The 23,939-nt window shown below is 44.3% G+C and overlaps 1 protein-coding gene across 1 annotated transcript; it reads left to right on the forward strand.

The window, feature by feature from the left end:
* Positions 1-1,838: 1,838 nt before the first annotated feature.
* LOC118416523 (ficolin-2-like) lies at positions 1,839-23,255 on the forward strand. The gene is made up of 6 exons (XM_035821653.1): positions 1,839-2,558; positions 15,983-16,119; positions 18,889-18,985; positions 19,423-19,590; positions 21,692-21,784; positions 22,371-23,255. Exons 1-6 carry the CDS (start codon positions 2,045-2,047, stop codon positions 22,520-22,522), a joined length of 1,161 nt encoding a protein of 386 aa, XP_035677546.1. The 5' UTR covers positions 1,839-2,044; the 3' UTR covers positions 22,523-23,255.
* Positions 23,256-23,939: the final 684 nt, after the last annotated feature.

Below are 23,939 nucleotides of genomic sequence, written 5' to 3' on the forward strand. Positions count from 1 at the left end.
ACTTCAGTATTGTACCGTATCGTGCCGAGACCTGGCTACTTTTCATTTCTTCTGATCTAGCTCATGATAAAAGCGGTTGTGGTGAGAGGATTTATTATCACGACTGAACAGGTGCGACCTTGGTGGCAGGGTGTTATGAAATTGTGTACGTTTTTCGTTCCGGTGAGAGAACAAAGCCTTTAGCAGAGGTCAAGTCGTTGTGATGACGTAATCATGGATGCAAGACCCCGATCTTAATAACAGGATATAATAATCTTTATTGCAAATTAATGCCCGAGGGCTCATTGCATACAAAGTAAAGCAGTAGTGGTATACATAATCATACTTAACAAAGAGGGAAAATGATACTCATGGATAAATCAAAAGGGAATAACGACTAATCTAAATCTATTTCTATTTAAGCTATTTGATGGGTTTGACTTCTTTTCCGTATGCTTAATGGGTCCTTAATCGATTTTGGCCCTGGAGCCGAGGAGTTGGCCATGTGTCTAGTGACGTAACGATGGTGTAACGATTTCTCCTTGCCTTTACTGTTTGAAATCATCAACAGGGATAAATTTACACTGAACTTGTATCAATGTTGGGCAAAAATTCTCTCTTGGTGAAGTATTGTTTTGGTCTATCTGTGGGTGTGACTGTATGTCTGTCTGTCTGTGTTTCTCAAATGCAGTACCTGTATGTTCTGCAAGGGGCGCTTACCAGGACGACTACTCTGATTACATTGTTAATGTTTCACGTTGCTTGATCTTGCTTCACAGTGTAAACCGCACCTTAAGAATTTTTCACGCTTTAAGCGTCAAATTCCTTTGGGCTGTAGAATCGTAGAGGTACAGTTGATCGCAGTTGACTGCATGGCTTGTCAAAGGAGACTAAAGCGCATTAATGGACTGATGATTAACCGCCTCGAACCGATTCTAACCATTTCTCACAGCCGAAATGAGTTTCTGGCGGAGCGTACTAAGACATCTCTCATCACCCGGCCAGTAACAGGCCTTCTGGCGATGACAGCGCTGTCGGAACCACAAAATGTCGGTCCAGCATAGAACACAAAACACGGGGGTGGGTTTGTGGTAAATATGATAGGTGTCTTCATGGTATTGACCCTTAAAGGGACCCTCTTGTAAATATCAACGTTACAACAATCGAGTAGACATAAAGATGGGCTACTAACGATACTTATTAACGTCTAGTTCTTCTGTATCCTTGTACAACGTTTCTGCACTATTTCAGACCGAAGAAGGTACATGCTGTTTTCTTTACATTTCGTCGCGTTGGACAATTTTACGCTCCTAATCCGTTTTTAATAGTGTCAGGAGGTTCTGGTGATGAAACCCGGCGTCTGGACTCCCCCGCTACAAGGCTCGTAAAGGGAACCTGAGAACGCGTGTACATGGGGTGTGCATGGGGCGCTCCTAGTTAGCCTCTTAAGCAGGCTCCGCGGGGGACGTTTTGTAACGCCGCTTTATGTTGATGATGCGTATAATCTCCAAGCAGATGTTGGGATGGGAAATTGTAAATTTTTATGAGCATCGCCTTTTCGCAACCGTCCCATGCCCAATGGTTTGTCCAATAATTTTCCACCCTACTGGCCGTAGACTATTTCTTCCGAACCAGTGTTACCAAGTGGTGTAACTCTTACTTCTTCACCATGTTCACCGTGGTTTTCTGTAAACGACCGAATGCATTAATCTCCAAGAAGATGTTGGGTGACGCTTAGCAGTTGCGTCTACCCTGTGTCAAACGTTTTGGGGTAGTTTTACACGAGAAAAGGCAGCTAGGAAAACGTTGACATCTGCTTGAAGATAAGATTTATTACAAAGAGACCACAACATCGGCGCGTGGCTCGAACAGTTTCCCTAAATCGCGCGTCGCGGGGGTCGGAGTGAGCCGGGCCCGGTCCCCATCATATCAGCACCAGGCGGATCGAGTTTCCAGCACACATAGCGGCGGGACAGACGCGGTCTGTTGGCTAGTCACCGGCTCGCGCCAGAGGAGGACGGAATCTCCTGCCTTTCTGCGACTCATCAACACTCGACTCATCAAAATGACGGGTAACATGGCGACGATAAGGCGGCTTGTAGGGGTGGACGTGTTTCTCGCGGTGTTGCTCTTGTTACAGGTTGGACTAACGCTCACGGAGCACCACCGGGACACGGCACGAGAGGCCAGGGCGCCTCAGCCGTTCCCCGTACCGGAGGACCCCATCACTGTGACGCGGTCTCTCTGCAACAACGTCGACAAACCGGCGCTACAGAACAGGACGGCGGTGTTCGAAACTTCGGATGGATCCGGATCCGTCGTTTTCAACCACATCTACAACTTCCACACCAAGAAGTGCGAGGATAATAATAATAATAACGCCGGCGTTAACGATGCCCTCAAAGCTCTGTTGGAGTCTGTAGACGCCATGGCTAAATCGACGCGTAGCCTTCGGCAGGACATTCGCAAGGCCCGGAAGGACTCAGCGTGCTGCGGTCGTCTGAAAGACGGACCAGGAGAGCTTGGAACCGACAAGTGTTCATCAACCACATCTCCAGAACCCAGTCCCACACCTGAAGGTAGGGTACTATACTAACATTGCCGGGGTGACGTTACAAAGTTGTTATTTATGTCTTTCCTTATCCAGAAGAAAATTTCTATTTCGGTACCCGGTTGGGAGGAGAGGTGAGGGGAGCACGTAATTTGATACCATGATGATGACCAGTTTCCGTCACGTTTAGTTTGTTAATGGTCAGGAAAACGGTTTCCCCGGACCCCGCCAGACGGTCTGAAAGTTTCTGTCAATGTCCTAGGCCTGTTGCAAAGTTGTCTTGGGGGTGACAGGGACAGGTCAGATCGCGCTGGCTACTTGACAGACAGCAACACCACGCAAATATGCCGGGCAAACAACCGCCATATGCATTGAATGTCATCTTGCTTTTATTACTATTGTACCACAAGACCAGACGCATTCTTTAGTACCATCCTCTGTAGCTAGTCCTGGAGATAGTTTCACTGGAGACATGCTATTTGCGGGTTGTCGATCATCGTTCAAATAATGCCGACAAACAACTAACGCATGCAGTGAATATCACATTTCTTTTTATCACTGTCCACTCGAGTTCGGAACAGACGTTCTTAATTCAAGCCTCTACAATGTGCATGGTGGTGATACATGAAGGACTGGCAAAACGATTTATCTATATTTGTGAGTCGTTAACTACCGTGTACATATGCCAGCCAAAAATATCTGTCGTATGTAGTGAGTATCACCTTTCTTTTTATTTTGCCCATTATTGTAACTGCACATATGTCTAACAAACACAGTATGCAGGCGAATATATCATAACTCTTTTTATCATTGTCCACCCTGTTTCATTGAGCAGACATACATGGTTTTAGGATTTTACAATCGGTGGTGGTTGAACTAGAAAATCGCTCCATCTCACTTTATCTATATTTGAGAGTCGTTAAACACCGCGCAAATATGCCGCACAAACAAGTGCCTATCGCACTGAATATCACCTTTCTTTTTATTACTGCCTATTATTGTACACCAGGACCACAGGCATAGATGAATTATTTCATTGAAGGTAGTATTGTGACTGGGTGAACGCTCCAGCCTTAATCGTCGAACACCATCTAAACAACAAACCTTTCTTTTTTTATATTGAACAAGAAGATCTGAAACGCACTGGCCTTGGCGTTGAAGGATGGGAAAACGTTCTACCTATTTGGGAATCGTCAAACGCCGTGCAAATATGCCAGACAAACAACTGCCCTTAATGTACTACTAAATATCGTGTTTCCCTTTACTTGCTGACCACTTCAGGCTAACTAGCAAGACCACAAACACGCGTGGTTTATTCAGGAGTGGCCGTGTTCCGCCTGAGTTCCGACCGTCGGCATCGTCAGCCTGTCATTTTCCGCCTCACGGGAAACGAGGACCGGCGAGTCTCTTAGCTTTTCATGTTTTACAATCAGCAAACATGGCTCCGAATGATACTGGTCGTCAAATAACCTGCATCATTCCGTTTGCTTGTTTACATCGTGCGCTGTTTGCGAGGCAAACGTTTGGATAGCGGAAATGGGTTGACACAGGGCTATTTTTAAGGTTTGTTTAACAGAAATGAGTTGGCAGAGTTCCGTTTCTGTTTTTCCATCTGGCCGTGCCAATACGACCCTGTTCCGGTGTGGATGTTGTTCCTACAAGACGTCGGCAACTTTCTCCTCCTACTGTCTGACCTGTTGCGGATATCCGTGACCCGAAGTGTACACACTTTAATAGGCTCTTGTGCGATGTTTGGTACATAGAGCGGTCGTTATTGTATAAACACCTGTCACGTCAAACGCGGGAGGTCGTTACCGAGAGGCGAAAGCTGCGGGATTGCTTTACCCTGCAGGGGTGGAAGTTGGAACCGCTCGGGGGGACTCGGCGGGACTGGGCTTTTAATTTCCGCTTTGACCTATTCAGGACGCGGGTTGGGTTCACCCGTCTGGTAATCTTGGGCCGTGCGATTTTGATTTCATGGATTACAGTCGAGCACCGTGGAGTGTATAATCCTTGCTAACAAGGCGACTCTGACCCAATTTAGAGAAAAGAATGTCTTTCGAAAGGCAAGCTAGCTTGCTTACAGTTCTCTCCCTCCCCTGCGTCACATTGAGCATGTTGAAAATCTAGAAGTCGTGATGAGCGAGAAAATAAGAGAATGTCGACCTGTATTTATCCTAAATGTCTTTTTTCTATCCGTTTCTTTGAAGTGTGCGAATGAAATACCAGTGATAAAAGATTCTGCATTTGTTATCCATTTTGCTATGTCTTCAAGTTCCAAATTTAGCTACCAGCTCTCCTTCTGGAAAAATAGCCTTGAGTTTTCACACTCCTGCGTCACGATTCATAATTATAATTGGGTATTTCTAAACAATGTTGTCCTCGTGTATTCTGACCAAGTACCAACCTGCTCACCTCGCCCATCTTGCAACACTTGTAGCAGGATTAGCCACATTACCAAGTTCACGTGGGAGGACATGTAGCAATTCACGGCGAGCCGGTGTCAAGGGCGGGCGGTATACCCGGGGATATGGCGGGAAATACCGGTTACTTAGGCCAGCTTTGGGGTAGCTCCGGGGAGGAAAGGGAGCTCTAATAACTGTTTAGGGGGCGTTAGATGAATGAATGATGTGTTTTCCTGGTGTTTCCTCCCCGTTCGGAGACGTTTTCGCCCAGACAGACTGCTGAGATCACGTCCGAAATACTTCAGTAGTCTGAGAGGGTACGTGTGCAAGTCGTGCTGCAGGGTGGGAACTGGCTTGATCTACGAGTACAAGTGATGTATCAGTCGGGCTTGGGTCTTTGCCTTAATCGCCATCTTTGAAAGTTGAAAAGATTCACCAGTGGACGCACTTTATGTTGCAGAAACACACGTAAAAGAGGGTCTGTATATGCACTGACAACAGGGGTCCCGACAACGCTTCAGAGAAGAACCACAAGGCTTCATATACAGTTAAAATCAGCGAAGGCAATTACGTAAAATGTGGTCGAATCGCTACGTGCCTTTCCCTATGGATTTACGGAAAGTCAAAGTAGGCTGCCTACACCTTATAGAAAACGGTCAGAAAGCTGGCCCTCGTAAAACTGTGAGGCTGAGCGTTCTTACATCTGCTTGGAGATGGGAAGTCGTGGAAATCGTGGCCAGTTGTTCTGTGTAGGTCTGTTATTGTACTTAACACTTGGCACTCGGAGAGGGCAGACCCCACAACTTGTCAATTTGACGGGTCAGATCATTAGGCACAACACTGAGGACAATCTGTCATATGATGGGCTATCATTTACTGATAATCACCAAAACTGTTCTCTAATATTTGTCATTTAGGTTCTTGTTTCTTCGTATTTTCCTTAGTAACCTGTTTCCTATGGGAACACGTTTGATCAACCTGGGAAATAGTTGGTCCAGTTCCTAATAGGTTGTTGGCATAGCAAACATGGAAATGGGCTATAAGGTTCCAATCATTGGCGTGTGTCTATACACAACTGGCTGGTAAAATACTGTTGTGGGCAGCTCTCGAATGATGAGCAGAACACATCACACAGTGAAGTTTAATTCGTTTAATTCTGTGACTTTATTTTTAATTCTTACACTATATGTAGGTAAAGGTAGTCCCATAGTCTTTTCATGGCGGTAGGTTGTAGGGGCAGTGGGTTGAGTGAGGAAAGTCGTGTAGAATGTCTTTTCAAAGATCGATTGCATGAAGGGATTCGAACCCCGGACCCCTGGGCTAAACACTAACACGCCGATTCTCATACAGTGCCATACAAATGAAGTAAAAAGACAACATATGTACTGAAGAGTCCGTTTGAAGAAGATATTGCAATGAAGTGAAGGCTAGCATTAGGCTAGATGTCTTCTGCACTGAGGGAGCGACCAGACGTAAAACTAAATATAGCGAAGATGGTACCCAGGCTACTTCCTAACCAAGCCTGTTCCTCGAAAATGTATGGCTCTGGTTTGTGTTGCCTTCATAGTTTCCGGGTAATCAAAACAAGAGGAAATACCTACGGGACATCTGCTTGGAGATCCCATGTAAGTTTAGCCTGAGTGCCAGCCTCGTAGGATCTCGTAGTAACCGTAGTGACCGCTGGTTAGCAAGCGGAAAGTATTGAGCCAGCGGACCTTACGGTAGTACGGATGATGACACCTAGTTTCTACCAGACCGTACTGCCTTGCCGAATAGCAATAGCGGACTTTGGCCAAGTTAGGAGTAAAAGTCTATACTATTAGAAGTTAATTGGCCTAGGAGTGAACTGACCGGCCGACGGGATAGCTGGATGGACTACAAAAGACTGACTGAGATCCCAAGGCAACCTATTTGTCCCGGGTATTTGGCCAAATTCTTCTCTTTTGTCATCCAGCAGTCTGCTTGGAGACTAGCTGACTGTCAGGCTATGTAATAAGTTAGCACAGAGAGGTGAGAAGACATGTAAGTCGCGACCCGTGAGCACCCCACATATTTATATCTCCGCCAAATATTTTCCCCACCACTCCCGCGAGTCTTGTGGCGATGCTGCACGTTTGCAAGCAGACCCTACGGTGCCTTAGAGGTAGAGATAGTATCAAAGCTGGCCAAGGAGTATATGTAGCCGGCCAAAGGGAGTCAAACGCCGGCTATACTCCTTGGCCACATTTTTTACTATCTCTAAGGCATCGTAGGGTCTGCTTGGAGACTAGGTTCTCGTCTCTCTGATCAAGGGCCTTCGAGAACCTTTCTACAGTCATCCTGCCAGACCCTAGCCTGGATACCATACCCCAGCCCGATCCATCCCTGCACGATAGGAACTTTGAGGTCGGGCTGGGGTTTGGTAACCAGGCTAGCCAGACCCATACGAGATAGATATTTTTGAAGTTGGGGTCTGGTATCCAGACTAGGATGCTGCCCGTTATCTCCCCTTATCCTGATCGGACTAATCCTTACAAGTGGGCCGACCCGGACCTGACCCCGGCCCCGCTACCTGCGGCTCGACCAAATCGGTCGCAGGGACAACTTTCTCCGCCTGACCCTTTGAACCGGCAGGGTAGCCAGATCGTATCGATTGATTCGCTCCAGACCTTTCCCAGTCGCGTGGCCTAGTTTTCATTTGGTCGACTCCGCCGAAATAGTTTTCGTTCTCCCTTTCCAATCTCGACCACTTCAGTCTTTTTCCTTTCCTGTCTAGGTCTCCGAGCAGACGTGTCTGCAGAGAGGAATTTGGCCAAATTGGGACAAATAAGTTGCCATGGGATCTCAGTCTTTTGCAGTTCACTCCTAGGCCAATTAAATCCTACTAGGCTTTTATCCAAAACTTGGCCATAGTCGCCTATTACTATTCGACCAGGCCAGAGTCTGGTAGAGACTATTTTTTGCATGTTAGCTAGCCTAGTAGTGCAATGCTGTTTCGCTACATCTCGTGTATTTAGACAAGCACACCGCGTACCGGGTCACCTCTAAAGGGTCATCACTACTCTTCTCGATAAAAGAGTGGGGTCTTTTACGTCCAGAAGGTTACCGCCACGCTTGAACTTGAAGCTCTTAAACATGGGGCCGCCGGCTTTGCTTCATCATCTGAAATTACGAATGCAATCCCTTATGATTACTTATCCGAACCGGAGCCGATCCTGGGATGGAACCCCGCCCACGGATCCACGGAATTTTAGCGAGAATACTTGTAATACGATTTGACCGAATAGGGTGAAAGTTGGCCCGAACAGTGAACCAGCCCTAGGGCTTAAGACACTAACACATACCCACATGGCCAATTTCTACTTTTCTATCAGCACTCAAAGGAGTCTGGTAGTCTTAAAAGTAAATCCTGGTATCCAGAGCGCACGTGACATTTAAGGTTTTAAGACCGCGATGCCCAAACTAGGAGGTGTGCTCACACTTGTAAATTGGGATCAGCTTTTGTAGTTGTTCCAAGTTTGGAGGCAACACAGCAAGCTTTTATATATATCAGGGAGTGTTTTGAGTTTGGGAATTTCAATCAGATGTTTCGCGCGAACCAAGCGTTCCTATATACATGCTCAGTACTTTTGATCAATGGGATATGGGAGGGAAGGGGAAACGTTTCCCTGGGAGCCAGACAGGACCGGGTAGCTAGCGATTTTTGTTCGGGGACCCAAGGCAGTCAGCCTGCAGATCTCACATTAGTGCTCCGGGGAGTTTAAGCCTGAAGGAGTTATCGCTACCCGCTAGAACTTAGAAGGGCAGATAAACTGTCCTAGCTGCCCGATCCCGGCTGGCTCCCAGGGTAGGGAAACGTCAAAAGCACTCGGTTCTGAGTGAGAGAAGCTATAACGGATAACGGCCAGAGCTGGCAGAAAAATTCCGATCGGTGAGGACATGGCAGAAGCGTTTGAGTAATTGATAGATCTGCGATGCCTCACATTCCAGGACAGCTTTTAGTCCAACCCAACTACAACCAGATTTCAAGCAGATGTAGAGTAGAGGGTAATTCGTTTATTTTTCTTAGGTGCCCTTTTCTGTGTCTGTGTCAGGGCAGCTTCGAGGAAAACGTAACATTTTAGCCCCAAGCATTTGCTTGAAGATAGGCAACCCCGCATTCTACAAACTGATTTCTCATGGCTATGGTTTCTTGTCAGTAATTTCTAGGCGGAAGCTTTCAAATGTCTTCCTTTCTGTTTTAATGAATGAATGAATGAAGACCTTTATTGTACATTCATACCCACTGGGTTTAGTACAGGTCACAACAAATGATACAACATGATATAATGATACAATGAATCTACACTACTCAAGGATCGTATTCTACTGCGTACATTCGGCTTCTTCTCGTTTCTTTGTGATATTGAAAATGTAAGAACAGATATGCTTTATAAGTAAAGGCTTGTCTAGATTCATAAGGAATATAAATTTGTCTATATTACTTAGTTGTATGAAGTGGGGGAACATGGATTCTATTAGTCTGTAGAGTTCAGCTCTCTCTTTCTTGTACAAACTACATTCTACTACAAAATGATGTTCGTCTTCTAACTTATCTAGATTGCAGTATCTACATATTCGTTGTTCTAGAGGAGTGCGGTTATGTCTTCCGGTTTCGATGTGTAATTTGTGGCAACTGACTCGTAGTTTTGTGACGGCCGTCCTGTGCCGAATATTGTCAATATCCAGGTATTGTTCCACATTATAAGTGGACTTGAACAGTCTGTAAGACCTCAATTTGTTTTTAGCGGATCCACCTTTGTTGTCATTGTGTACCTCTCTTAAAAAAGTTTGAAAATAAATGTCTTTCAGACGCTGATTGATAGAATTGATAATTTGAGACGAATTTGTATTGTGCTGTAGAGGACAATGCCATACATAACCATAGCCGCATTCCTCCAGTGACTGGCGAACTCCTGACGCCCAACACTTGGCTCCAGCCTTGTCTAAATCTATCTGGCAAGAAAGAGCGTCTGACTGGAAACTGTCTGCTGGTACTTTCTGGCGAAGTCTAATTAAGTGTTTAATAGCTTAAATGAGATGTAATTGTTTCTGACTGGTCTGCCAATGTGTATGTCTTTGTGTTTCCGACCTGTATGAAGGGGGTGAAGTCTGCTACCACTGTCTTGTCCTTTTTTACCGTTTCATTGTTTTCACCTCATCATCTACTTTTACTTCCCCTTTTACTTTCTTTCACGACTTACGAAATCCGCCTCTAGTGACCTACGGCAACCCTCCCACGTGCAATTCCCCCCCCCCCCCCCCAAACATTTGTAGAGACCAGGTGCTACCGGTCTGCATCCCTGCGTCATAATCAGTCTTGCCTCCCAAATCTCGCACTTTGTCCTCACAGGAAGAAGGCGCTTAGGGGCAAATTGTTCCAAAACGAGTAGATTAAAAGTTTATATAAGTGGAGTTATAAGTGTAAGCTAGTGTGTGAACTAGAGGTTAATAGTCTGCCTTCTCAATTTTCGTGACGCGAACCATGTGTTTCTGAGAGCTGTGGTTCTGTGTCGTTTCCAACAGAGTCCTTTGTTTGCTTAAAACAAGTACTAGTAGAGTCAAGCCAGTCTGTAGTGACTAGTCAATTGACTTTATAAACATGGTCACGGTGGACAGGTGTTAGTTATAGGCTAGGTTCTTAACTTTAAGCTAATGGAAAAATCAATCCAAGGGACCACAATGGTGGTTCTTTTGATGAGGCCGTAACTAGTATAGAATTGTAGTAGAGATTGGTTTGGAATAGATTTTGCCTGAGGCCGATATAGCTAATCACTCAGAAAATGATGAACGATTTCCACTATTATTACTTTTTGTCGGGAAACAAAGAAAGCCCGGTGGCAAAGAACGTGAGGTTGGACCAATGACGTATATAACGTTCTTGGTTTGACGGACAGCTGGTTGTTTTTCCCTCCACCCCACCTCAGGGGCGGCAGGGAAATATATCGTTTCCTTTGGTGTCGCTGGTTCTGATTTTGAAAACCAAAAGATCGAATTCGAGTTGACAAGCTTGGTAGATTTTAATCAAAACTTTAGCAGCTTCAATATCTCACCACGAAAGAACCATTTCAGTTAACTGTTAATAGACACTAAGAATAGAAGACAAGAAATGACGACTAAGTTGAAGGTAGCTAGATTGCCTCACTTAGTGCAGCTGTAGAGGATCATTTTGGATAAAAAAAATGGTGAAATATTGGTGCTTATTGCTTATCAGATGGTCTTCCCTGCGTTTGGAGGTCAGGATATAAGCAATGTTGAAGGGTTTCAACTTGACTGCAGGATCCTTTCAAATTCTACGCTGACATGTACCTACTCAGATCATTTACGTAAACTTATTTCAACAAGTCCTAATTCCAGTATGAACATACCATACCATACCATAGTAGACGCTCCACTAGAGTACGTGCAGAAAGCCGGAGTCCAAAATGTAATCATTTGGCGGGTCATTCACTGTGATCTTGAGTGCCGTAGTAGCTACTTCCATTTGAGAGTTATCGGATTCACATACAGAGAGACACAGACTGTCAAACAGACAAAAACACGAAGCTGACAAAAACATAACACTGTGATTTGTTCAATTTTCACTCTATTATAACCTATCCGCGGAGCCTGGTATAGGCTACAGTACTGTGTACTCTTGAGCGCCGTCTGTAGGTACTTCCATGTGGGAACACCCGAGGGTGGTCACCCCACCTCCAAGGGTGAAGCCATCATGTCACAAGAATCGGACTAATTTTCCCTGATTGTTTTCATGTCGTCCCTGTTAACTTTATACACGGGTTAAACAGGTGCACGTGAAGGCATGCCCTTGGCCTTGGGGCTCCCGCGCCATATTTGGACATTCGAACGTGACTTATGACGTGTAAGGGCCGCGGTGATTGACGGGAGGTCTCGCTAGGCTGACCTCGGATGACCCCGCCTGCTGTAAAACTCCAAGGGATCTACAGAAATGTAAAACAAACCCTGGCCTGAAGCCACTGTGATTGCTTGTATGTCAAATTCGTCTGTACCACTTTGACTTTGACTTTCTTGACGATGAGACATGTAATTACAAGGATCTACCTAGGCAGCTTTGGGCTAGACCATTTTGATTGCTTAAAACAGTTACAAATTTTCCAAATCTGTTGTACAATTTGCTGGTACCTTGCTTGCACTTGTGTAATCTCTCACAGGGTTACACTGGTGCAAGCAAAGTTGACTACTTTTATTCTGACTATTTCGTCCCTTTCCATCTTTGTACCAACCCAAGATGTATCTTAGAGACTTATGTTTAGTCACAAATCATGAGATGAAGAAAAACTACCACTGGGTACTACTTGAGAATGATGGGTTACCCAAATATCATGACTTCTACAACACAATAAAAAAAGTTATTCAAGCACCTGCTGTCTTTCTTCGCGTCAGTAATTTTAACGACGAAAGATAGCGAAAGCTGCATGAAACGTCTGGTTTACCAACCTTACCCACAGTTTGTGTGGATGTCTAAACAATCTTCGTCGACGTAACCTGTGCAAAATAAATTGCAATATCAAACCGCGCGCCACCGGTCCCCGGAGCTTGCTGTGTCCGCTATCATACCAGCTTCATATCTAGCCGGCCTGTTCCCAGACTGTCGTAAATTGGGCCGGACAGGGTGCTGAAAGAACACAAATCTCATTCAAAACTCTGCACGTACAGTCTGTAGTCATTACTCTTCTATATCTTATAAATTCCCCCCGCGGTTCACGGTAGCCTGTGGGCATCATGTCGGCAGGACAGGGTCAATGTTAGGAGACCCTCCGTCCATCATGGTCTCTACTGTACTGTCTGATGTCAGAGAGCGAGGTAAACAGTCGACCTAGAAAGTAGTATGATATCTAACTGACTTCATAGGTTGCTGAAAGTAGTGAAATTGGACAAATATAGACCAAGGACGTTATACAACGTCCTTGAATAGACTGAATGATATGCTATAGAAGTTGTATCCGGTATAGAAGACTATAGTTTGCGAACTCTTCTGGGATTTTATTGGACCACTTTCAAGCTGCTATTCCCAGTAATCTACAAGGGCGACTGAACTGAAATTGAAGTCAAAGTCCTCAGCGACTTCTGATGGACGAACATCATCATCACCATCATAGTCTGGTAGCGAAAGCTTGGAGCCTATTAGTAAAGACAAGTTGCCCTAAATGTTCAAAATGACGGAATGACAAATTTTTATTAAATGTTAACAGAATTCCATGACATCGTACATAGGCTGCAGTTTTGTCATGTAACAATAAAAATAATTTGTAGTCAATTTGTTAATATTTATCTCTAGTCTGTGAAACACAAGGTTTCCTTGTCCGGGCGCCCCCTACACGGAGGTCGATTAGTGGGAGTGTCGGGGGGAGCATAGTTTAATCAGGCTTCTTTGGAGAAAAATTGAAAACAAACATTACATAAACCACAACAGACAACTCGCAGTTTGTGTAGAGACCAGGTGGCGGTCCCAGGACATGTTAAGGTGTTGATTACATCTGTGTGTGTACTTACAGTTTTGAAATAACTACACATGGTAACCCTTAAGGAGGAAAATTTGATACTTGTCAATCAGGGAATGATATGGATCACGGAGATCATGGTTGGCAGACTCTACGTTTACCCATTTATTTGGACAAAAATGTACCGATTAAACTCTCGCCTGGTTTCTACCGTACCTCTTTACCGGCTGAAAATAAACCACAACAAAGACGACTTTTGCGGTCATAAGTGTCATTCCCCCGGTTTTGGCAAATTTCTACCTTCCTTTAGAAACCGAAAGGTCTGGCAGAATTGCTATGAACTATTAAAACTCAACAGATTTGGAGACTGAAATCAGATTGACAAAGACCACGTGTACGTCGACTCTCAGTAAACACGGCAGTGTGGGGTTTAGGGTCCGAACTCCACGTCCGTGGTCCAGTATGTGCGCAGTGTACGTGCTGCTTGACCGCTCTACGTCTGCAAGCGGCGCCACTCGTCAATCATAGACAGGTCCAACATTGACCCCGCACTGTCCTGTGAAATGTTTCGTTGGTTTTGGGTGATCTTCGCTTACCACCCGTGCCATGGGTTTTAAACATTTGACCTCAACCTCGACCCAAAGATCTGGACCCTATATGTCCAACCACGAGCTTTTTCTTTAACTTTTAAAAACTAAAGATAATATATCAGACTCTTATAGTGGATGACTGCAGTATTCGCATAGAAATTAAATGGAACAAGGAGGTTAAAAAGAATTTTGCCAAAGGTGCCTTTACCGTTAATCTGTTCAACTGACCATGACAGTTTCTGTTATTACTTACGAGGCCAAAGGCAAAATAGGGATACTCGGTGGGGAAACTGAGCTTAATTAAGAGCTTGTCTTGAAGAACAGTTCATTCGGGCGCCGTTGGTTGGTTGCAAATGGTAACTACTATATGGTCAGCAAAATTAACCGAGTCCTCTGACAAATCATTAAGCTTTTCTGTCCAATGCTCTCTTTCCATTAATGTTTGGAGTCTGATATAGACCAGTGGATTCTGACCCCACAGAACTGGAAAGGACCAAGCGAACAATGTGGCTTTGTTGTTAGGGCTTAGTCAGTCCAACCTTACATGTTGTTTGTGTACATGGAATTCCTCTCTCCCACACAGTCGGCATCAAGTGTATATCCATAACACATCGGCTGGATATGTGTTAGATATGTGTAACTCATTGTGCTGATAGTTTCCCCCAAGCGACCAGACACTAATCAAAACTTGGCCTTGCCGTCGGCAGTATTGTGTGTAGATTTCTGCGCGTGTGTGGTCATTTCCCAACTCAAATGTCACAGCTGCCCGGAAGTATTGCAGAAAAGTAATAATGTTTTCAAGGACAAAAAAGACGCAAACTGCCTACAGACGACATCCGGCCAAGAGTTCAGCATTGGCGCGACATGTCAGTCCCCACTTTTCTGGAGTCTCCGAGCAGACGTGTCAGCTGGATGACAAAAGAGAAGAATTTGGCCAAATAAGTTGTCATGGGACCTCAGTCAGTCTCATTTTTTCAGTCTATCAAGCCAGTTCACTCCTAGGCCAATGAGCTCCTTCCAGGCTTTTATTCCCAACTTGGCCTTAGTCCCCTATTATATTACTATTCGACCAGGCCGGAGTGTGGTAGAGACTAAGTTTTCTGTCTTCCCAGCCAATTGAAAGCGTCGAATGTCGCACCCTGTAACTTATGTAAGAGACGTGTCAGGAATTAAACAGGCCGTCTGAAGACTATAACATCTCCAGGGAAAAAGATACAAAAACGTGAAGATCTGTTGCAGTTCGGAGGTCACACACCAGGGGGCCAAAAATCGAGCTTGACCTTTGTCTTGCCAACACCATCACAATCCATCCAGACTTCTTTAGCAATTGCTAACCACACACACACACAAAAAAAAACAGAAATACAGACGGACAGACGCACCCAACAGAGTACTTCCATTTCTTCACGGAGGTAACAGAAACAATAATAGCCCGCTTGCACTTGCAGGTGCATTTAGACGAGAACCAGACCTGCAACTCTGTATGTTTTGACAGCTGATGACAGAAACTAAGTTTACCAAACAATGACACACATCATTGATCAACCTCGATGGCGGGCATCGGTGGGAAAACTTGTAATACACCTTTGTCAATAAACTTGAATAAAGATACAAATTCAATAGGGGACGACGAAATTAGTTGGATTTTTGCTTGGTGATTGAATGCCTTGTTGTGTGTTCTTACGAAGGCTAGTGTTCACTAGGCATTTGGACATTCCTTCAACAATGCGTCTTCTGATGTGACTGGACACGGATGATTCAATGAGAAAGGCTCAAGGGACCACATTCTTTTGATAATGACGGAGGGAATTATTCGGATTTTATCTTTAATGTTTATTAGCTACTATCTACCTAGTCCCTTTACCTTCACGTCGATAAGGGGCACAAGGTAGGGAAGAAGAACTGTGTGTAGGTCCTCTACTCACACGTAATTTTAATATTTTCCATCACACGTAATTTTCATATTTCCCTTCCTAGGTTTCTTCCCCCGTGACTGCGCGCAGGTGCTGAGACAGGGGAACGGCCAGGCGCCCAGCGGAGTCTACACCCTGTACCACGCCGACAAGTCCTTCCGGGCCTACTGCGATATGGACACGGACGGGGGAGGCTGGATCGTAAGTACAGCTATAAGCCACTTCACTGTTCCTAGTGCGCATAGGCAGTTGTGGTGTATTGTGGGATCTGTTGTTGCCTAAGGTGAAAGTCTTTCCGTGCAAACTGCGATATGGACACGGATGGAGGCGGCTGGATCGTAAGTACAGCAATAAGCCATTTCACTGTTCCTAGTGTGCATAGGCAGTCGTGATTTATTGTTGGTCTAAGGTCAAAGTTTAGAGGGCCTTTCTTGTTCCTACTGTAGACAAAGAATAGCTTAGACTTTGATTTAGGGCCTTAAAGTTGATTGTAGACGACACTGCTTCACATGCGCACTAGGAACTGTGAAATGGTTTATAGGGCGTGTGCACGTCTGACGCCATCTTCTATCTTAATATTTGCTAAGAGATTACCTGAAAAAATCAGAAATATAAACCTGCATGTGTATATCCAAGGAGGTTCCAAGGTGAACCATTTAACATGGCGGACGCACGTATCGGCCATGTGTGCAAACAGCCTATAACGCCAGTTCACCTTTACTTATTCGCTGGGTAACGTATATCCATTGTTTAAACGGGGATATTGCAATTTCAAATCAACGCCCGTCGACTTGATATCCCTGGATAGCATTTTTTGCGACGGAAATAGGTTTCCCGCGAATAAAGGTGGACTAGTATTTCCCATAGCTTACAATTAACATCTTCCAAACAATACTGTTGGTCAATTGTACATGTAAAAACCTCGATTTTACTGTCCTTACTGGTTAGATATGTTGATGCTACCATATGTCTAAGATCAAATATCTCCGTTACTGTTTATTTTATGGCACAGAGAAACCACAAGCCTCTTTCAGCCTCCTTGCTCTTACGAATGGCCCCATGTAAATTAGTACATCAGGACACAAGATCAAGTATATGTGGCCCATGGCGAAGGTCAGAAATAACTTCCCAAATATAAACTGGCCGGTGCTTGACCCTCGTCTCGGCAGGGTCATAGTGGGGTCATCATGGGCTCTTGATCGATGTCCTAATCATCCATCATCTAGCCTCTACCAGGCTCCGCAGATCGGTGGTCTAATTACAGAAATTGGACAAATAGAGTCTATAGTACACTAGGGCGGCTAATTCCCCTAGCGTACTATAGACTATTAACTCACTATTTGTTCAATTTCAACAATTACACCACCCATCCGCGGAGCCTGGTAGAGGCTATCCATCATTCTCTGGGACATCGTTTGTTTCCTTCCAAGCGGACATGTTTGGGTGGGCACTCCAGGGTGCTGAGGGGGCACGTTTGCGTGAAATGTTTATCTCTCGCGCTTTTGTTGTTTGCTGTGGATTTTGTCTTCCTGTCGAAACAAACACATGGTGACATACGACAGTACATACGGCATGTTACATGTCCATCACGGGAAGATAGAACTTCGTAGATGTCTTGTTCGTTCACTTTAGAGGCGGAAACAAAATCTTGGGGATCCTGGTAATAGTTGAGTTACATTCATTCATTTGTTCACCATGCTTGTAATTTTGTATGTTGTTGTTGTTTGAATAGAACAGTAATCATCATCATCATCATTCTGATACATGTCCATCCGAAGAAGGATATAACTTCGTCTTGGTCGTTCACTGAGGTGAAAACAAAATCGTGATACCTTTCATTTGTGGATCCTGGGACGAGTTTAGTTATAAGTGTAGCAATTTTCAACTTCAATAACTTCAACTTCGGTGACATCGATCTCTTGCACCAAGGAGTTTTCATTCCTTGCTTGCACACGGTAACCATGACCATGACCAGTATACGAAGTACTAGTAGTACCAGTAGGACTCTGTTTCGGCAAGGAGGTTATATCCCTTGGTTTCGGCGTCCTTTTCGTTGCAAGCCCTTCCTGTTGTTCAACGATTCGCTTCCTGCGTCCTTTAGTCCGTGCAGCCCTCGCTTCTGCCGCCTTTTGTCGCTGTCCCTTTGTCTCCTCGTCTCTGTAGTCTTTTTTCCCGAGGTTCAGGCTGGGAACCCAGTCAACATTGTGTCTATCCCACACGGGAGCAGACTTCCCAGAAACAAAATGGCGACCACATACCCGTTGGGTTTGAAGAATGTTCTTTGTAGTCGTATCTGTGCGGCTGATCGCCGAAATCCACAATCTACGACGTTCTTCAGTGAGCTTCTCATGTTCCACTCCTTGATTGGTAACTACTTTAGGTATACATGAAAAAGAAACCTTCTCCTTCCTTCTTCTATCGCTTCTTGATCCACAGCCGACAATAATACAGAGAACCATCGCCCGGAACACGTACAGAACGCCGGAGGGGCACAAAGATGGCGGATAGCAACCGTTGCCAAGGCCGACCGGGTCGGGTCGGGTCAAGTGACTAAAGGCGAAAATTTGCATATCCTTACTGACGTCCACTGTACGGCGATCTCGCTGTGACCTACATTGTAAATTGCGTGTAACCCTTGACTATCATGTAAAAGTATGACTGAAAATACAACGAAACACAGAAATCGTAAAAAGATTCTTTTTCTATTAAAGAAATTTTAGGTCGCAGCGCATTCGTTGGTGGCGCGTGAACTGCACTGTTACAGCAGCAAGGTCGCCACCTTTGTCGAATGGGGATAACCAGATGACGTAAGGGGTCATGCCGAAATCCGAAAGTCAAATGTTTTAATAGCTCAATGGTATATGCTAAAAACGCTGGGTGCAAGCATCACTCTTTTCATTAATGGTATGCAGATATGTAACCTCTATTCTTACCATATATCATATGATCATCATGATGTATACATTACAGGTAATTCAGCGCAGGACGGACGGAAAACAACGTTTCTATCGGAACTGGAAGGCTTACAAGAGAGGGTTTGGGAAATTGGAAAAGGAATTCTGGCTAGGTTCGTAAGTTTACTTTATCATATATGAAAGGACTTACTTTTATATTTAAAAACATGACAAAGCCATACATTTTCTCGGAGATGTAAAACTCACATAATTCAGTATCGTACTACATTTTTGTGCCAGGTTGGGGTGGAAAACGGATTAATTGATTGTCTATTTGATTGATTGATTGATTGATTGTTTGTTTGTTTGATTGATTGATTGATTATTTATGGCCAATTATGAATCTCATCCACGTACGTATCGGGTTCAGTCTCCTGCTCTCGTGAGGCTAGGTCACTCCGTGAACAAAATTTTGCTGAGACATCGAAAATTTGGAGGTATTATATGCCTTTACTGATACCTTAAAACTGAAGAACATTCTATTATTAACTGTATTCATACGTGACTGTTAAACCTCTTCCACCATTCAACTGAACACATATCTTTACAGGTAATGACATCATCTACAAGCTGACCAACGCCCAGCATAACGAGCTCCGAATCGACCTGGAGGATTTCGAGGGGGAGAAAACTTTCGCCAGGTACGAGAAGTTCCGCATCGGCAACATCGCCGACAACTTCCGACTGGAGGAGCTCGGCGACTACAGTGGCACTGCAGGTACAGTGGGGAGTCCATAAAGCCAAAGGCGGGGCCATTGTAGCCTCCTTCGCATACGTACCTCGCAGAATTCTGGTAGTCTCTACCAGACTGCCAGACTAACTGCACTGGCAATAATCGGGAAAATGATTTGCAAGGGGAGTTTTGCTACTAGAAGTTTTGGCCGGCCGCGTAGCGGAGGGGAAATGATTGGCGTGGAGTCATTGACTTACTCCCTGGCCAATTTCCCGATTTTCCCCCGAGTTCTACGATCCCCGTACCACAGTAGGGAGGCTTGACAAGTGGAAGCTGGACTTCTAGCGGCAGCGCTGATTCCTGATTTTCAAGTTTCTTTAATGCCAGGTGAGGGAGTTCCATATTAGGGAACCCTAGCCCATGTTAAAAATGACGAATCAGCGCTCCCGCAAAAGATAAAATCCAGGCCTGCTACAAGTCTGCGAAGGAGGCTAGAGCCATTGAGCGTACAAAAAAGGTGACAAATGTCTTAATGATCTTTCAATGAGCGCTCAATGATCTTCAGTGTCATCTCTTAGGTCACCAGTGACTGCTTCATGATGTCCAAGATCTTCCGATGATCTTTCAATGACATCTTCCGATGATCTCAGTGATCTTTTAAAGATGTCATTGATATTACCTCGAAGGTCTTCATGAATTTCCCCATGGTTTAATACTTTGATGATCTCCAATAATTTCTCAATGATCTTAGTCGGAACAATCTCTGTCTAGTTAAAAATTATGTGGCCTATAGCTAAGGAATGAATCTCCCACAGGTCCACTTAATGTCGCCATGGGCTTGGTAGACTTCTAATGTCCTACCTGCGGGGTGCAATTAGGACAAGCAGACAGGTTGCTTAGTAGACGAAGCTCTCCTTGAAGTAGCAATGATATCATCTTGGGCCCCTGAACGTCTACCAGAAATCATCACACTCACACACGCACATATACAAACATAGACATACAGGTTCTTAACGCAAAATGACAGACATGGAATGTTCCTACTTTGGGAAACTTAAGTTGAGCATAACGTTGACTGAAAGCTGCGTGATGAAACGGACCCCAACCGTCGTCCCTTTTTCACGCTCTTTTATTCCCGTTCTTCTCTGCCACTTTTTATTAGCTGATAACGAGTTCCAGCGTATGCAACCGCTTAACGGTTTATTAACTGGAGCGGTAATATAACCAGGAAAACCTGGCGACAGACCAGGCTTAAGATTGTCGATGGAATTCTGCAACGCAGTTTTAGGGTGGGCTGTGTTGAACAGCTCACTAGCCGTCGCTGCTGGAAGCCGTCTTTTAGAGCACTTTCCCATCTGTTTCAGACGTTTCTTAACGACCGGTACTAAAGGCCCATTAAGAGCTGGTTACTTTCCCAGTATAATCCCCCGTAACCCGCTACTGACATGTATGAGTTTTACAGAAGGGAAAGCCTGCATGAACTTTCACTACATATCACGTGCACCCTTCGTGGTTGTCTGGCACGTGCTATGGCAGGTCTGGCATGGCGGCTAAACGATAGCCTGAAATATAATTCAAACGATGATGGATAATACGGTAGAAGCCGCTTAATTGCACGGTCTATTTGCCAGTGCATTTCGTTCAAGTATCCGGCTGGTGCAATACTGCGAAGTTATCTAGCTGGACCTTGAGATTTTGGGATTCCGTGCAGTTAACAGACATGTACGTTAATCCGTTGTGCAATTAACTGGCTTCTACGTTATTATGATCCATCTAGCTTTGACACCACCCTTGCATGGACCAAACAAATCATCGGGACGTTGTGATACACATGGACAAAGCCAAGATGTCAGACACTAGTACTGAGCTGGATTATCTAGTCGGTTGGCGGTATAGACTTCGAGGAAACTTGTGACTTAATTGATGGACGCCATTATTGGGTCAGTGTACGACGGAATCTATCATTCATCCTAAAGAAGCCCATAGGCTTGTGTGAACATTTGGTGAGAGTATGCGTTTGTTTACAACTTGAAAAGGATCAGAGGACTGGTTGAAAGGTTGTTGGTAAGCGCTTTATTTTTGCGTACAGTTATAAAGTTTAGAATTATATCATAACAAGACTAATATGTTTTTGTGTGAATTTCAGGGGATTCTCTGATATACCACAAGGGCATGGAATGGTCCACACGGGATGAGGACAACGACAACAGCTCGGAGCAGTGCGCTGTGGTCAACTACGGTGAGGAACATTCCTTAGTCCTCACAATAAGGCAAAGAGTAACGCTTTTTCTAGCCTGTGTGTCAGGCTTGTTAGTTTACCGGGGCTCCCATATCATGGCATATGCATACCCTTCCTCACCTCACCAACCGGTAAACTGGCTACGCTTTTTTAATAGCTAGTAGTACATTTTAGGCAAGCACATCGTACACAGTCAACCTTACTCCTATCGATAATTTGGTTGGGTTCTTTGATTGTCTAGTCCATTCATCCATAACCAATACAAATTTGCTGCCAAACGGCTACCTTAGCTTAGCAGGTTATAGTTAACCTTCTGACGTCACGGGTAGGTGCTGGTACAAGATGCATAGATTATGTTATTGATCCACCTCTCACGTGGTGGTACGACATGCATAGATTATGTTAATGATTCACTCCTTACGTCACAGGTACGTGGTGGTACAACTTGCATAGTATGTTAATGCTCCACTTCTTACGTCACAGTTGCGTGGTGGTACAACATGCATAGATTATGTTAATGATCCACCTTTCACGTGGTAGTACGACATGCATAGATTATGCTAATGATCTATTTCTTACGTCACAGGTGCGTGGTGGTACAACAGGTGTCGGGTGTCCAACCTGAACGGTCGCTATGGAGACAACACCAAAGACGGCATCATCTGGAAGACGTGGAAGGGTGACGACTACTCCCTGAAGGCCACGGAGATGAAAATAAGACCCTTCTACTTCAAGTGACGTCCTACCGTAGCTGTTACTTGTGTATATTAGCATAGTTAGTGTCTACTTTGGGAAGATTTTCTTTTGTTTCGAGCAAGTTTCAAATGTCTACAGTCGACATGCATCGGTGGTTGTTTCCCGAAGACGGTCAATTGATTGATTGATTGCAATTTTCAAAACCAGTATGATATTTCTACAACTTTTTTTTCATAGTTTTGAATTTTTTCACTCTTCTCCATGTTGATAGAAATAAGTCTGCTTCGTTGGAAATATGTCATTTAAGAGTACTTTATAACAATAATGATTTTAAAGAAAGGCCGCAAAGATTGACCATCGCCAAAGCCTTGAAGTGTTTGTGCAGAGTTGAAGAACTTTGTGCTATTTTGAGTATGTCGTTTCCATTTATGTCGTATTTATCTGGTGTTCATTTGTATATACAGTATTCAGCAGATACAGAGTCCATGTGTCAGCACACTTTTATACTTACGTATTCTCGTAGTCCGTATCATAGCATATGGCCAGTTATTTGTAGTATAACTAGTTACAACTATTTGTTTTGCATCCAAGAATAAATTCATCGGATTAGTAGAATATAGGATATTAAGGTTTCTCTTTCCACAACCTGCTTACGTTACGAAGTCTCTGTGACACCTTTTTCAGAGCTTCGGACTGGAGTTCTGCTTCTCGCTGCTATATGTAGCAAATGTAGGTGGCGCTTTTGTGGCGAGAACATTATCCAGCAGGAGGCGGGGGGGGGGGGGTACAAACTTAGCCACGTTTGGGATAGCTAGGCACAACCTAATCTCCAAGCAGATCCTACTATGGCATGAGATAGTACCAAACTGGCCAAGGAGTGTAGTCAGCCAAAATGTGTCCATTTGCCTTGTAGCGAATCACACTTCTAAACCGGCTTTACTCCTCTGCCAGCTTTTGATACTATTTTATGCTACCGTAGGATTTGCTCGGAGATTAGGTACAACCATATGTTTTGCAACTGAATAATATCTCGATCCAATAGTGCACGTGTGTGTGTCTTGGGTAAAATTAAAGTATTTCATAGGATTGTTCAAGTTTTGTTTTGGTAATGACTAGCTTCAAAGTGTTCCGAATTTCATAAGATGTTCAGATATCATTTTTTAGAAGTAGACCATTCAGCCCTGCACAGCCAAGGATTTTATGATACATGTATATAGTGCAAGACTGGGATAAAAAAAGTGGTGTCTTGTCAACCGACTTTCTCAATAAAAACGAGTGTACACAAGATGATGCAATGTCACCATTCTTTACTGACTTCATCATATCATATCTCTGGTATATTACATAGAAGGCGTATTTAATTGATTTTATGAAAAAAAGTTAGACATTTGTATTTGACTACATAGCATAGCTCATACCATGCATATCAGGAAAAAGCCTGTACGTGGTTAGAAATATA

Source organism: Branchiostoma floridae, chromosome 5 (assembly GCF_000003815.2).
Source record: "Branchiostoma floridae strain S238N-H82 chromosome 5, Bfl_VNyyK, whole genome shotgun sequence".
Classification (NCBI taxonomy): Eukaryota; Metazoa; Chordata; class Leptocardii; order Amphioxiformes; family Branchiostomatidae; genus Branchiostoma; species Branchiostoma floridae.

Bases quoted from the DNA above. Each gene is read 5' to 3' on its own strand.
- LOC118416523 (XM_035821653.1), top strand. From the start codon at position 2,045: ATGACGGGTAACATGGCGACGATAAGGCGGCTTGTAGGGGTGGACGTG. The intron at 2,559-15,982 runs GTAGGGTACTAT...TTCCCTTCCTAG, and splicing joins ACCCAGTCCCACACCTGAAG to GTTTCTTCCCCCGTGACTGC. The intron at 21,785-22,370 runs GTGAGGAACATT...CTTACGTCACAG, and splicing joins GTGCGCTGTGGTCAACTACG to GTGCGTGGTGGTACAACAGG.